The sequence below is a fragment of the Bos javanicus genome, chromosome 3, assembly GCF_032452875.1.
Source record: "Bos javanicus breed banteng chromosome 3, ARS-OSU_banteng_1.0, whole genome shotgun sequence".
In the NCBI taxonomy this organism is placed as follows: domain Eukaryota; kingdom Metazoa; phylum Chordata; class Mammalia; order Artiodactyla; family Bovidae; genus Bos; species Bos javanicus.
The window spans coordinates 27,849,410-27,863,078 of NC_083870.1; the positions used below are offsets into that span (position 1 = coordinate 27,849,410).

Here is a 13,669-nt window from a genome sequence, read left to right on the forward strand (position 1 = left end):
ATATATTAAGAAAAGTGGAGCAAATTCTAAATAAAGATAAGTCGATGAGACTGAGACAACTGGGAACAGTTTTGGGAAGCTGACCTCGAAAAGACAAGACATACACTGTTTCATGCGACAATCTTTTTCCCCCTAAATTTTCTAAAGAAAGCAGAGATCTTGCATGCTTGCCAATGATCTGAAAAGCTAACCACATCTTAGAACGGCTATTCTTGACTCTATCTTTAAAAGCCTGGCAAAGTGACCATCAAAAAGAACCAAATGCTGTCATGGGTTTCAGTGATGGGTTCCCCAAGGCCCTGGGTTCCCCAAGGTCCTGGCTTCCTGGATGTGAAAGTATTCTGAAGAAACTCCCACTGGCCTGCCCCTCAGCATCAGGCCCTCTGGCTGCAGTAGAGAGGACTGCTTCCAGTCATGTAGGCCATTGACTCTCTTTTTACCTTCTGTCCCCTGCAAAGTTTGCATGGGACAGAGTCCTTGCTATTTCCAAAGCTGATTCTCCAACCAAAAGAAGACAAAAACTCGGCCTAAATCGTGAGAGCCATAGACCACTTTGAAGAGTGGAAGGACAAGAGTGGACTGTTGTTTGACAGGAAAAGATGGAGTCTTTTAAGAAAAGAGGGGAATTACCCCTCTGATGGGGAATTACCCCATCAGAGTGAAAGCACCCAAGAGTACTGGGCTCCGGGCTAGAACTGAACTCTCTGCCTACCCTCTACCAACAGGCAGTCAGTAACACGATCTCTGACTAGGTGCTGAGCTCCCTGAAGCTCAGTTAGCTCTCTGTGCAATGACCTTTTAATCACATCTGCCCCAAATACCTGATGGATTCAAGAAGAAGGCAGACAGAAAAGGGTTCACAAACAATTACTATTAGAAACTGACAAGTAATTATGATAATAACCTATGTTCCACCATCTCCAAGAAGAATGGAATAATATAACAGCTGCTATGTTTGAGTAACTGCTTTGCACCATGTTTTTCCATCTCTATGTTCCAAGCCTTACAATATAGTTATAATTATCCCCACTTTACAAGGAGCGGGGGTGGAGGTGATGGATGGAAAATCAGAGAGGGTAAGTGACCCTCCAAAGTCCATTCAGCCATTAAGAAGCAGAGCGTGGACTTGAACTCAGCTCTATCTGGCTTCTGGACTCTCTACAGCAGTCTGTCTCTAATGAACAGGAAAGGGGCAAAAATGATACATTGGGGGTTAATGTTAAAAAAGAAGATGACAGGGATGATAACGAAAAGCCTAAGAAGGTTTCTGAAGAAGATAGTTGAACTTTTACTATATTTAATTTTATAATGGGGCAGGAGCTCCTGGTGTCAGCAACGTTAAGCCATGAGCAGGGGCAGAAGGAGAACAATTGTGACCCTGGTGGGCTGGGGTCTCTGGAGCTCTTTCCACAGAGAAAGGGTGACCCTAGATCCCTTGCTCAGTGACTGGCAGAGCCATGGGGGACACGGAGCAGCGGCCAGCCAGGGGAGGGCAGGTGCAGAACGTCAAGTCCACCTGGGGGTCGGGCTGGTCCCTAGGTCAGTGGTGAGTAGGCGGAGGGGGGGTGAGGGAGGGGGGTGCAGATGAGCAGCCTGCCAGGAAGGGACAGGCTGACATCATTCCCTGGGATAATGGACTGATTCAATAGCATCTGAGTGACCCCTGCACACCCACACGTCACAATCCCATGTCTCCTCCTCTCTTTTTGTCCTCCTCCCTCCAAGTGAATGTCTCTCCTCTGACCTTTCTGGCCTCATTTCATGTGCGCATGTTCCCCTGTCTCCCTCCTGCCTCCTCCCTCTCCACCAGCCTGACAAACTGTATCAGCGAATCCCTCAACAGGGCCATATCTAACTTTTTTATTCATCGCATGATTTATTTTTAGCCTGAAACAACTGCATCCTAAAAATGGAGTTCCAGATGAGACACGGGCTGGGCAGAGCTATGCAAGCTATCTGGGGCTGGGTGGCCCAGCCTGGCTCCAGTTCCACACATGCATGGTGTGAGCCTCTGCTCGCTTTGTCTGAGCCCACGGCTACAGTCAGCAGCCTGCAGAGGTGAAGACAGGGTTCTCGGGCCCAGGGAGGGCCAGAGAGAGAGACCAGATCAGCCTCTCTGCTCCCCATGACTCCCAGCAAGTCCTCTAAGGCTCCATTCACTTTCCTACCATCAGCGTTTCTGGGAAAGAAACATTTTGCCCAGATGAAGAGAGCCCACCTGTTTGTGGTGGGGGTCTACCTGCTGTCCTCCTGCAGGGCAGAGGAGGGACTGAACTTCCCCACCTATGATGGCAAGGACCGCGTGGTCAGTCTAACCGAGAAGAACTTCAAGCAGGTTTTGAAGAAATATGACTTGCTCTGCCTCTACTACCATGAGCCCCTATCTTCAGATAAAGTCGTGCAGAAACAGTTCCAACTGAAAGAAATCGTGCTGGAGGTGAGTGGGAGGGGGCCCTCGGACCACGTAGTCCAAGGAGGTGGGAACTGGCCCGTGATGGCGATGCGGGGACCCCAGGGTGCTGAGAATATATCCTGAAGTCTTGCCCCATTTCAATCTTATACAAAACTGGAAATCTTGCAAAGCTGGGATGTGTGAAAAACAGAGGTGTGTTCAGACTCTTCAGACAGGACGAGTGATCGCGCTGCGCACTGCACTGCTTGTTGTTGTTGTTTAGTTGCTAAGTCGTATCTGACTCTTTTGCGACCCACGGACCGTAGCATGCCAGCCTCCTCTGTCCATGGGATTCTCCAGGCAAGAATACTGGAGTGGGTTGCCATTCCCTTCTTCAGGGGATCTTCCTGACCTAGGGATCGAACCCACGTCTTCTGTATTGGCAGGAGGATTCTTTACACTGAGCCAGCAGGGAAGTCTGCCCAATGTATTATAGTCTGTAAAGTTGTAAAGTCTATCAGCTGGCAGCCCTCTTGATTTCTCAAGGGCAGTGCTTCCAGCCACTCTTTTCCTCAGAGAATGTTAAAGCTATTGTTAAAAGGCCTGAATGACATGAAATTCAGGGTTATGTGCAGGCTTCATTTGGTATACTAATTTCCTACTCTTTGTTCCTGTAAGTCTGCCCACGATCTTGGGGCAGCAGAAGTCATTTGACCTTGTCTCTGCTTGTGGGTCAGATGGGGAGCACCACTAAGCAATGCTCCCCTCTTGGGACTCGGTAACAGTCAACACCACACACAAGATGTGGGAAGATCTTGGCTGCGTGTTCAGTAACGGGAGTACTTCTTTTTCTCAGGAAGCTCTTGGTGTGAGGTCAGGGAAGATGCCGAAGTCAGTTCTTACTCTGTCTGCGTTACTGGCCTCTCTGTGAAGCTGGCGCAGGGGCTGGCTCTTTAATCCCACGTGAGTGACCCAGGAACCCCTCCCGTAGCTTCTCCTGGACAGTGTCGGATCGGTTACACTCAGGAGCACCTGGGAGTGCCAAGAATTCTAGTAAGCACCGAGATCCCTCATCAGTCCCCAGGCTCGGCTCAGCCTATGCACCTATTTGCAAAAAGTGGAGACCAGTCCTACCAGAAAGCTCAGCTCAATCAGATCCCTTTTCGTTCTTTTTCTTTCAGTTTTATTGAGACATAACTGACATACATTATAATAAAATACTTTGATGAACAGAATTATCAGAGAAAACCCATGTGGATTTTAGTTCTCAAAAAAAAAAAAAAAAAATTGACTATAAGAAAATCCAGGCTTCCCAGGCAGCGCAGTGGTAAAGAATCTGCCTGCCAATGCAGGAGACTCGGGTTTGATCCCTGGGTCAGGAAGATCCCTTGGAGAAGGAAATAGCAACCCACTCCAGTATTCCTGCCTGGGAAACCCCATGGACAGAGGAATCTGGTGGGCTACAGTCCATGGGGTTACAAAGAACAGGACACGACTGAGTACATAATAAAATCCAGGAAAACCATCCCAAATACATCAAAATATCTTTGATAATTTTAAAAGCATTGCAGAATCCTGTGTCTCTCGATCATCATACACATATCTATTTTCAGAGGATTTATATATGGCAGCATGGTCATTACAGAGAGCTCTGGTGGATGAAAAACTAAGCATCTTAAAAATATCATCATGCCCATTATCTTTTTCCTCAGGCTCTATTCCGGGGCCTGAACATGGAAGTTCAGTTCCCTCTGTGAGTTATAAGTAAGGAAAAAGCAGAGACAGTTATTAGGTCTTTGTACTATATATACAGGAAAATCTCAGGCTGGGAAAAAACCAGGACATACAGCACAGCTGCTGCTCAGCCCAAGAAATCCTCACTCACATTACCATCTCCATCTCAAACTGCCCTACTCAATTATAGTGACAATTTTATGAAAAGTTAGCTGAAGCCACAAGGACTCTACCATATATGCTCACCACTGTCAACTTAGCCTAGAACTCAAAAAGAGTGCCAGTGCAAGCCGTGACCCCAATTTCTGATTTCCTGTCACACACACACATTCTCCCTCAAAGACAAATTCTGTGTTCCCAAGCAAAATCCTGAGAAGGGACTTTGCCCTGGACTCACCATCCTTCCAGCTACCTTTGATCCAGGAATGCCCAGCAGAGATTGACAAGGTGTAAGTTCAGCACAGGAGGTGGTTTGATGCCCCACAGACTCCTAAATCCTTAGGGAAAAGATCACAGAACTTGGAGTCTGGAGATCTAGATTTATATCCTGGCTTTGCCTCTACTGGACACACGACATAGGGCAGGTTACTTAAGTTCTCTGCACCCCATTTTCTCATCTATAAATCTGGAAAAATAATAATTGTCCAACAAGCTTATGGGATGATTATTAATAATCAACATTTATTGAATGCTTACTGTGTGCAGGGATTGTTCTAAGCACTTTGTATGTGTAGCTGGTTTGCGCTTTATAGTATTTCTCTGATGTAGGTACAGTTGCCATCCCCATCTTCAGATAGGGAAACTGAGGCACAGAGCGGTAAGTTGCCCAAGGCCATTCAACTAGCGTAGGTGAAGGCAGTTTTAGTCCCTATACTGCCTTACTGCTTGAATCAAATGAGGCAATGTACAACTTGCTGGTGGATACCCTCTTCAGGATTGTTTCAAGAGTCTTCCTTAAATAGAGTGCTCAGCCTGTGGGCCTGGGCCTGATGATGCCGGCCATATCAGCAAAGGTTTGAGAAGCACAGAGTCGCAGAGGAGGCACTGCTCATACAAATATGCAAACCCCGGAGGAGGCTGGGCTGCCTCCGTGAGGGTTGGGGAGGGAAGGGGGGCCTTTGCTGAGACACCTGTCAGGTGCAGGCCGTGCCTCAGAATTCAGGACCAGACTGGTTCCAGGAACCCCAGGAATGGTCAGAGAGGGGGCGTGTGAACCTCTAAATTTTCTTCCTGGTCAAAAAAAGCCCATTTTTGTCTTCTTAATTCCCTGGACTCTAAACAAACACTAAGGACAATATCCTGCCAGTTCCAGGGCTGTGTATGTGCAAACTAGGGGGGAGGGGGCAGTTCCCAGGCTGCAGCCAGGAGGCAGTGAAATCTCAGCCCCGCAGCCCCGGGCAGACAGCACAGGAAGGGTGGGGCTCCTTTCCTCCAAGTGGTTTCGGAAGGCGGTTTCCCATGTTTTCTATCATAGCTCACTGTGACCCGTGTGCACAGAACGTACACGCATAAATGAAACAACAGTTTCACAGGACAACGCGTTACGATTTGGGGAGCAGTTGGATCAAAAATTCTTTTGTCTTCTTTCTTATTATTCTTTTCTATACTTGTGTTTCATTTAAAAAACATATTGATCTCAATCTATTAAATTGATCTCCCTCTCCAATGATGTTGTCACCCCCAAGTTGATAAACCTGGAGAATTTCTAAAGGTTAGAAGGTGAGGAATTAGAAGTTCATAACTCCTCGCATTAGGGCCATCCCTGACCTAAATGAGGAAAACATCCAAAAAAGAGGGGATATATGTAAACATATAGCTGGTTCTGGAGAAGGAAATGGCAACCCACTCCAGTATTCTTGCCTAGAGGATTCCGTGGACAGAGGAGCCTGGTGTGCTGCCATCTATGGGGTCGCACAGAGTCAGACACGACCGAAGCGACTTAGCATGCATGCATGCATTGGAGAAGGAAATGGCAACCCATTCCAGTATTTTTGCCTGGAGAATCCCTGGGACAGAGGAGCCTGGTGGGCTGCTGTCCATAGGGTCACATAGAGTCGGACACGACAGAAGTGACTTAGCAGCAGCAGAGCTGATCCACTTTGCTCTATGGAAGAGACTAACACAAAGTTGTAAAGCAACTATTCTTGCTGCTGTTGTTGTTAAGTCGCTAATTCAGGGTCTGACTCTTTTGTGACCCCATGAACTGTAGCCCACCAGTCTCTTCTGTTCAACTATACTCTAATAAAAATTAACTTTAAAAAAGGGCCATGCATTCTAATAAAAACCCAAAGATACTATGGTCAGTGTTTGGTCTGTTTGTTTAAGGATTGATATTGAAATACCTAGAAATAGCCCCATCCACAGGGTGAGGAGGTCACTGCCTGACTCGGGGTCTAAAATGCCCGTCAATTAGTCTTACATCTGCCACTTACTCTAGGTTGGGCCTGAGGATGCTCGCTGTGGATACAGGGAACATGAAACACTCAGGCGGCTCACAGCCTAATGTGGAAATTACAAAGAAATACTAATGAAATCCACAGTGCAAGGGAGTCACTATAATAGCAGGGCAACATAAGCTCCTCTGGGAGTGCAGAGGAAAGAGGAAATGCCCTGCTATCTGGGAGACATGTGGAAGGCATGACAAAGAAGAATTGGTTTGTGAAAATAAATAGAATTTATTAGGCAAAAAAGCAAGGGTGGGGAAGGGAAATCCAGGAGATAAGATTCTGACAGCTCTAAAATCTTTTCCAACTTGATACCTTTTCCCTAAAATTTGGCCACAAGGGCCTCGTTCCTTTAGGTAAAATTTTTATTCCTATTTAGTCAAGCCGTTCTGCAAGAGATAGTCTTGTAAGATATTGCCATTCACTTACACCTCCATCTGATCAAGGTTGAGTTCTATGTGAAAGCAGGGTTTGATAAGCGGAAGAGAAGAAAGGGAAGAATATGAGGCCATTAAAAGCTTAGGGAGAGGGACGTCCCTGGTAGTCCAGTAGCTAAGACTCTACGCTCCCAATGGAGGTGGCCCAATTTCGATCCCTGGTTGGGGAAATATATCCTACATGTCTCAACTGAGAGTTTGCATGCTGCAACTAAGATCCATCACAGCTAAATTTAAAAAATAATGGTTCAGGATTGGGAACACGTGTACACCCGTGGCAGATCATGTTGATGTATGGCAAAACCAATACAATATTATAAAGTAATTAGCCTCTAATTAAAATAAATAAATTTAAATTTAAAAAAATGAATTTTTAAAAAAGCTTAGTCATAAAAAGGGCAAGCAATATGGCACCAGGAGGCCACACTCAAACTCTGCTTTGCATTTGACTGGAATCTGCCTCTGGAAGACCTCAGGGTTGGTGCAGTATACGTAGCTCCATACAGATGCTCTGTAAATGTTATGTTTCTTGAATGAGTGTCTGATATGTTAGAGCTCAAAAGAACTTTGAGAACCATCTAGATTGTTCTGAACCCCTCATGTCATAGATGTGGCCTTGCAGTGATGTGATTTACACAGCTGGCAATCCTGACTCTTGGTGGAGCACTTCATCCACAAAATAACACACTCTCATGCAGGAGTGTGAGATGATGTGGACGAAGAAAAAGCACCCCGAAGTAAACATGGCTAGTGTTCTGACAGAGTTCTTTCCAGTATTTTTTTTTTCTATGTATAAAAACACACTTTTAAATTAGATGTATACCATTTTTATAGTTTTACTTCCTGCTTTTTTCATTTCAGTATATTGTGAGTGCCCCTATGTCACTAAGTAGTTTTAAATTCTTGGCAAACATGATGTTAATGTTGGCATAGGACTCCACTAGATGATCATACATATTTTTAAAATAATTTTTCTATTTTATCCTTTTAATTAAAAACAATTATTGAAGTATAGTTGATTTGCAGTGTGTTAGTTTCAGGTGTCCTGTGCAAAATGAATCAGTTAAACATAAACGTATATCCACTCTTTTTCAGATTCTTTTCCCATATAGGCCATTACAGAATTTCTCTATTTTTGGATACTGGCACAATTTTTTGGGTTTTAAAAATCTTTGCCTATTTTTATTGTTTTAATAGACATTCTTTGATGTCTAGCTGGATTGACTTTTTCATGAAATTATTTGACACTTACATTTTTTCTTATTTTTCTATGCCTTCCCCCCATTTTTTTCTATTGAGATATCAACTCAGATTATAAAGGGAGTTGCAATTTTATATGCTATTTCCTTCAGCTTCAGCAAAGTCAGCAAATGTAGTCATACCTCACTGGCCAAACCCTATTAGTACTGCAGGACTCAGAGACTCAAGACGAGGACACGGGCAATGAATTTGATTCCTCCTTGCTTCTTTGCTGCCAGCTTCTACTTTCACCTTGAAACAAGTGCTGCGCCTATCATGTTCTATAAATACTGCAGAGCAAGTACTCGGACATCCGACATCACTGACCTCTCTCGGGTTGAAATGCTTGAGAGGTGGTGTGCTCTAAAATGGGCTTCCAAATCAGAGAGGCCTGGGTCCAATTCCCGAGGAAGAAGTCTGTCTGTATTCAGGTTCCTCGCTTGTGATGTGTCTGTGTGAGTCCTGTGGGAGCAACTAAACACACCAACCTGCAACCAATATATACATTTACTGGAATTTTCCTCAGGCAAGTGAGTGAGTGTTTCAGAACATGAAAATTCTTACTGTGAATCCATGAATAGAAATATTCGTTCATCAGTATTCATTCATACCTGTTGCTAAGGCAGGCTCTCTCTCAGTAACGGTAGCATGAGTGAGTGAATGAATCAGTCACTGAATGGATGGTGAACGAGCGATGCTTTCCACACGGTGAAAAGTAAAACTTCATTCATTTGTTGAGGGTGATGAACTGGCAGGTACTGGCAGGCAACCTAGGGTCCTGAAGCAGAAATGGTTACATCACCCTGGTAGCTGTCCGCTGGGTTGACCAGATGCCCCAGTAGTTTGGAGGCCCAGGGCTGCTCTATAGAATTTTCCCTGCAGGGTTTTCTGCTCTTCCTGCATGAGGACGTGCCCACCATAAAGGGGCTACCATCCCCATACATGACCTGCCTAGGGCTCTCTCCCAGGCCCTCCTGGATAGCAAATGGTAGGATCACTACCTAAAAATTGTTGCAAATGGCCTGTCTGCCAGCAGTAAGGGTTACTGCTCTGACTGATTTTCTACTGCTGGTAAACAGGCTGTGTGTGTGCGTGCGTGTGTGTGTGTGTGTGTGTTCAGTTGCTTCAGTCCTGTCTGACTCTGTGTGACCCCATGGATTGTAGCCCACCAGGCTCCTCTGTCCATGGAATTCTCCAGGCAAGAATACTAGAGTGGGTTGCCACGCCCTCCTCCAGGGGATTTGCCTGACCCAGGGATCAAAACCATGTCTCCTGCATCTGCTACACTGCAGACAGATTCTTTACCATTAAGTCACCCAGGAAACCCTGGTGAACAGGCTATTTCCCAATAATTTTCTTTTTATCTTTTCAAACAAAATTTTTATCGGAGTACAGTTGTTTTACAAGGTTGTGTTATTTTCTGCTGTACGGCAAAGTGAATCAGCTATACATACTCATATACTTTCTTAAGGATTTTCTTCCCGTTTAAGTCACTATAGAGCACTGAGTGGAGTTCCCTGTGCCATACAGTAGGTTCTCATTAGCTCTATATTTTATACATAGCGGGTATACATATATATATATATTACATCAATCCCAATCTCCCAATTCATCCCACTACTGTTTTCGCTGCTTGGTCTCCATACATTTGTTCTCTACCTCTGTCTTTATTTCTGCTTTGCAAATAGGTTTATCTGTACCATTTTTCTAGATTCTACACACAGTGTTAATAAACAATATTTGTTTTTCTCTTTCGGACGTTCTCCACTGTGTAAGACAGGCTCTAGGTCCATCCAAGTCTCTACAAATGGCACACTTTGTTCCTTTGTATGGCTGAGTAATGTTCTATTGTATATATACACCATTATCTTCTGTATCCATTCCTCTGTTGATGGACATTAGGTTGCTTCCATGTCTTGGCTATTGTAAACAGTGCTGTAATAAACACTGGGGTGCATGTGTCTCTTGGAATTATGGTTTTCTCCAAGCATATGCCCAGGACGGGGATTGCTGGGTCATATGGTAGTTCTATTTTTAGTTTTTGAAGGAAGCTTCATATTGTTCCCCAGAGTGGCTGTATCAATTTACATTCCCAGCAACAGTGTGAGAGGGTTCCCTTTTCTCCACACCCTCTCTAGCATTTATTGTTTGTAGATTTTTTTGATGATGGCCATTCTGACCAGGGGGAGGTGATAACCTCATTGTAGCTTTGATTTGCATTTCTCTAATAATTGGTAATGTTGAGGATCTTTTCATGTGCCTCTTGGTCAGTTTCTGTCTTCTTTAGAGAAATGCCTATTTAGGTCTTCTGCCCATTTTTTGATTAGGTTATCCTTTTTTTTTGAAATTGAGCTCCATGACCTGTTTGTATATTCTGGAGATTAATCTCTTTCCAGTTGCAGATAATTTGTATTTTGTATTTTTTAATAGTTTTGTTTATTTATTTTTGGCTGTGCTGGGTCTTCATTGCTCCCAGGGCTATTCTTCGTCGAGGTGTGAGGGCTTCTCATTGTGGCCGCTTCTCTTGTTGCGTTGTACATGCTCAAGGCAAGCAGGCTTTGGTAGTTGCAGTGTGTGGGCTCAGTCGTTGTGGCTGGCAGGCTCTAGAGCACAAGATCAGTAGCTGCGGCACAGAGGCTTCGCTGTTTCGTGGCATGTGGGATCTTCCCAGACCAGGGGTTGAACTCCCATCTCCTGCATTGGCAGGTGGATTCTTTCCCACTGAGCCACCAGGGAAGCTCCGCAAATAATTTTTAGAGGTGATTCCAGCACAGATCATCCATCAGGCCCTATGGGAAGGAGAAGGTTGGTTCCATAATCGGTGGCAGAACTAAGAAGCGAGGCCTGTGCAATGCAGGCCTCTGGGTTCTGCTAAGTACCTTAATGCCATTGCTTTCAGACTGTCAAGACTGAGCTTCCTTTTCTATTCAGGTCTCAGTCTCCTCATCAATCTGTGTATCAGTGAGAATATCTTTGGTGAGATGACTGAAGCCTCTTTAGACTCTCTCGTGTGTCCAGTGTTGCTGACATGACTCTTGTGCACGACCATCCTCGTGTATCCAACTTCAGATGAGGTTGAAGTATTTAGGCAAAGCAGACAGCTATGGGTCAGGGTAACTGAACTTCTCTTCCATTTACTATTTGAGCTGGGCAAGTCACGAATATGCTTTGCATTTTACTCATCTAAAAAAATCGACTATGTCCTTTCTACCTTCGTGAATTAAGAGAATTAAATGAATAAAAAGTCCCCATAAATTATAAGAAGCTGTACAAGTGTCAGGTGTCATTACTTTGTTATGTTGGTTACTACTAGAAAATTAATCTATGTAGAATGCTGAGTGCCTGAAATACAGCTGATGCTTATCAAATGTTAATTCCCTTCACCTGTCACTTGAAAGGCAGCCCATGTTCTTGGCCAGTTGTAGTAGTTCTCAACCTTGGCTTCACGAAGGACTCAACCTAAGGAGTTTTAAAAAATACCTATTTTGTTACTGTTCAGTCGGTCAGTCATGTCTGACTCTTTGCTACCCCATGGACTGCAGCACGCCAGGCTTCCCTGTCCTTCACCATCTCTCAGAGCTTGCTCAAACTCATGTCCATTGAGTCGATGATGCTATCCAACCATCTCATCTTCTGTTACCCCCTTCTCCTTCTGCCCTCCATCTTTCTCAGCATCAGGATCTTTTCCAATGAGTCAGCTCTTCCCATCAGGTGGCCAAAGTACTGGAGCTTCAGATTCAGCATCAGTCCTTCCAATGAAAATTCAGGGTTGATTTTCTTTAGGACTGACTGGTTTGATCTCCTCGCAGTCCAAGGGATTCTCAAGAGTTTTCTCCAGCACCAGTTCAAAAGCATCAATTCTTCAACTCTCAGCCTTCTTTATGGTCCAACTCTTGCATCCGTATATGACTACTGGAAAAACCATAGCTTTGACTAAACAAACTTTTCCCTGCAAATAATATCTCTGCTTTGTTATACACTGTCTAGGTTGTCATAGCTTTTCCTCCAAGGAGCAAGCGTCTTTTAATTTCATGGCTGCAGTCACTGTCTGCAGTGATTTGGAGCCCAAGAAAATAAAGTCTTTCACTGTTTTCATTTTCACCCCCCATGTATTTGCTTTGAAGTGAAGTGATGGGATCAGATGCCATGATCTTAGTTTTTTGAATGTTGAGTTTTAAGCCAGCTTTTTCAATTTCCTCTTTCAACTTCATCACTAGTCTCTTTAGTTCCTCTTTGCTTTTGGCCATTAGGGTGGTGTCATTTTTGTATCTGAGGTTATTGATATTTCTCCCGGCAATCTTGATTCCAGCTTGTGCTTCATCCAGCCTTGCATTTTGCATGATGTACTCTGCATATAATTTAAATAAGCAGGGTGACAATATACAGCCTTGATATTTTCCTTCCCCAATTTTGAACCAGTCCGTTGTTCCATGCCCAGTTCTAACTGTTGCTTTTTGAACAGCATACAGGTTTCTCAGGAGGAAGATCAGGTGGTCTGGTATTCCAATCTCTTTAGGAATTTTCCACAGTTTGTTGTGATCTGCACAGTCAAAGGCTTCAGTGTAGTCTATGAAACAGAAGTACATGTTTTTCTGGAATTCCCTGGCTTTTCCCATGATCCAACAGATGTTGGCAATTTGATCTCTGGTTCTCTGCCTTTTCTAAATCCAGCTTGTACATCTGGAAGTTCTCCATTCACGTACTGTTGAAGCCTAGCTTGAAGGAAATTGAGCATTATAGCATGTGAAATGAGTGAAATTATGCAGTAGTCTGAACATTCTTTGGCATTGCCCTTCTTTGGGATTGGAATGAAAACTGACCTTTTTCAGTCCTATGGCCACTGCTGAGTTTTCAAAAGTTGCTGGCATATTGAGTGCAACTTGTTAACAGCATCATCTTTTAGGATTTATATAGCTCAGCTGAAATCTGTCATCTTCACTAGCTTTTTCATAATAATGCTTCTGGGTCTTATTCCCCTAGACACTGATTTAATTGGTCATGGGGGAAGGGATGATACCCAGGTGCTAGCTTCTAAAAGCTCCCTGGGTGATTCTAATGTGCAGCCAAGTTTGTGGACCACTTGAGGCCTGATGCTCAAAATTTGGTTGGCAGACCACAGCAGCAGCAATGGTATCACCTGAATACTTGTTACATTTCAACAGGATCCTTTGGTGATTCATAGGTATGTGAAAGTTTTCAAAGCACCGTACTGGTCTGTTGGATTGGAGAAATTTTCCAGATGCCCAGAATCATGTTGTATCTGCTTGACCTTTGGCCTGCTGACTCTCCTGAATGACAATGGACCTGTCAGCATTCCTCTGATTTGGAGAATTGATGGGATATTAACTTGGTCTGGGGCTGCAGGGATTCAGGTCTGCTCTGGGACTCAGCCAGGTCTCCCAGTCTTCTCCCATGGTCTCCTC

The 13,669-nt window shown here is 44.3% G+C and overlaps 1 protein-coding gene across 1 annotated transcript in view; it reads left to right on the forward strand.

Annotated features, from left to right (window-relative positions):
* The first annotated feature begins 1,945 nt into the window (after positions 1–1,945).
* The window catches only part of CASQ2 (calsequestrin 2), a 70,509-nt gene continuing 58,785 nt past the window's right edge, over positions 1,946–13,669 (forward strand). The window contains exon 1 of the mRNA XM_061410245.1: positions 1,946–2,437. Coding sequence (XP_061266229.1) covers positions 2,126–2,437 — 312 coding nt within the window. The 5' untranslated portion in view covers positions 1,946–2,125. The remainder of the gene's footprint in view (positions 2,438–13,669) is intronic.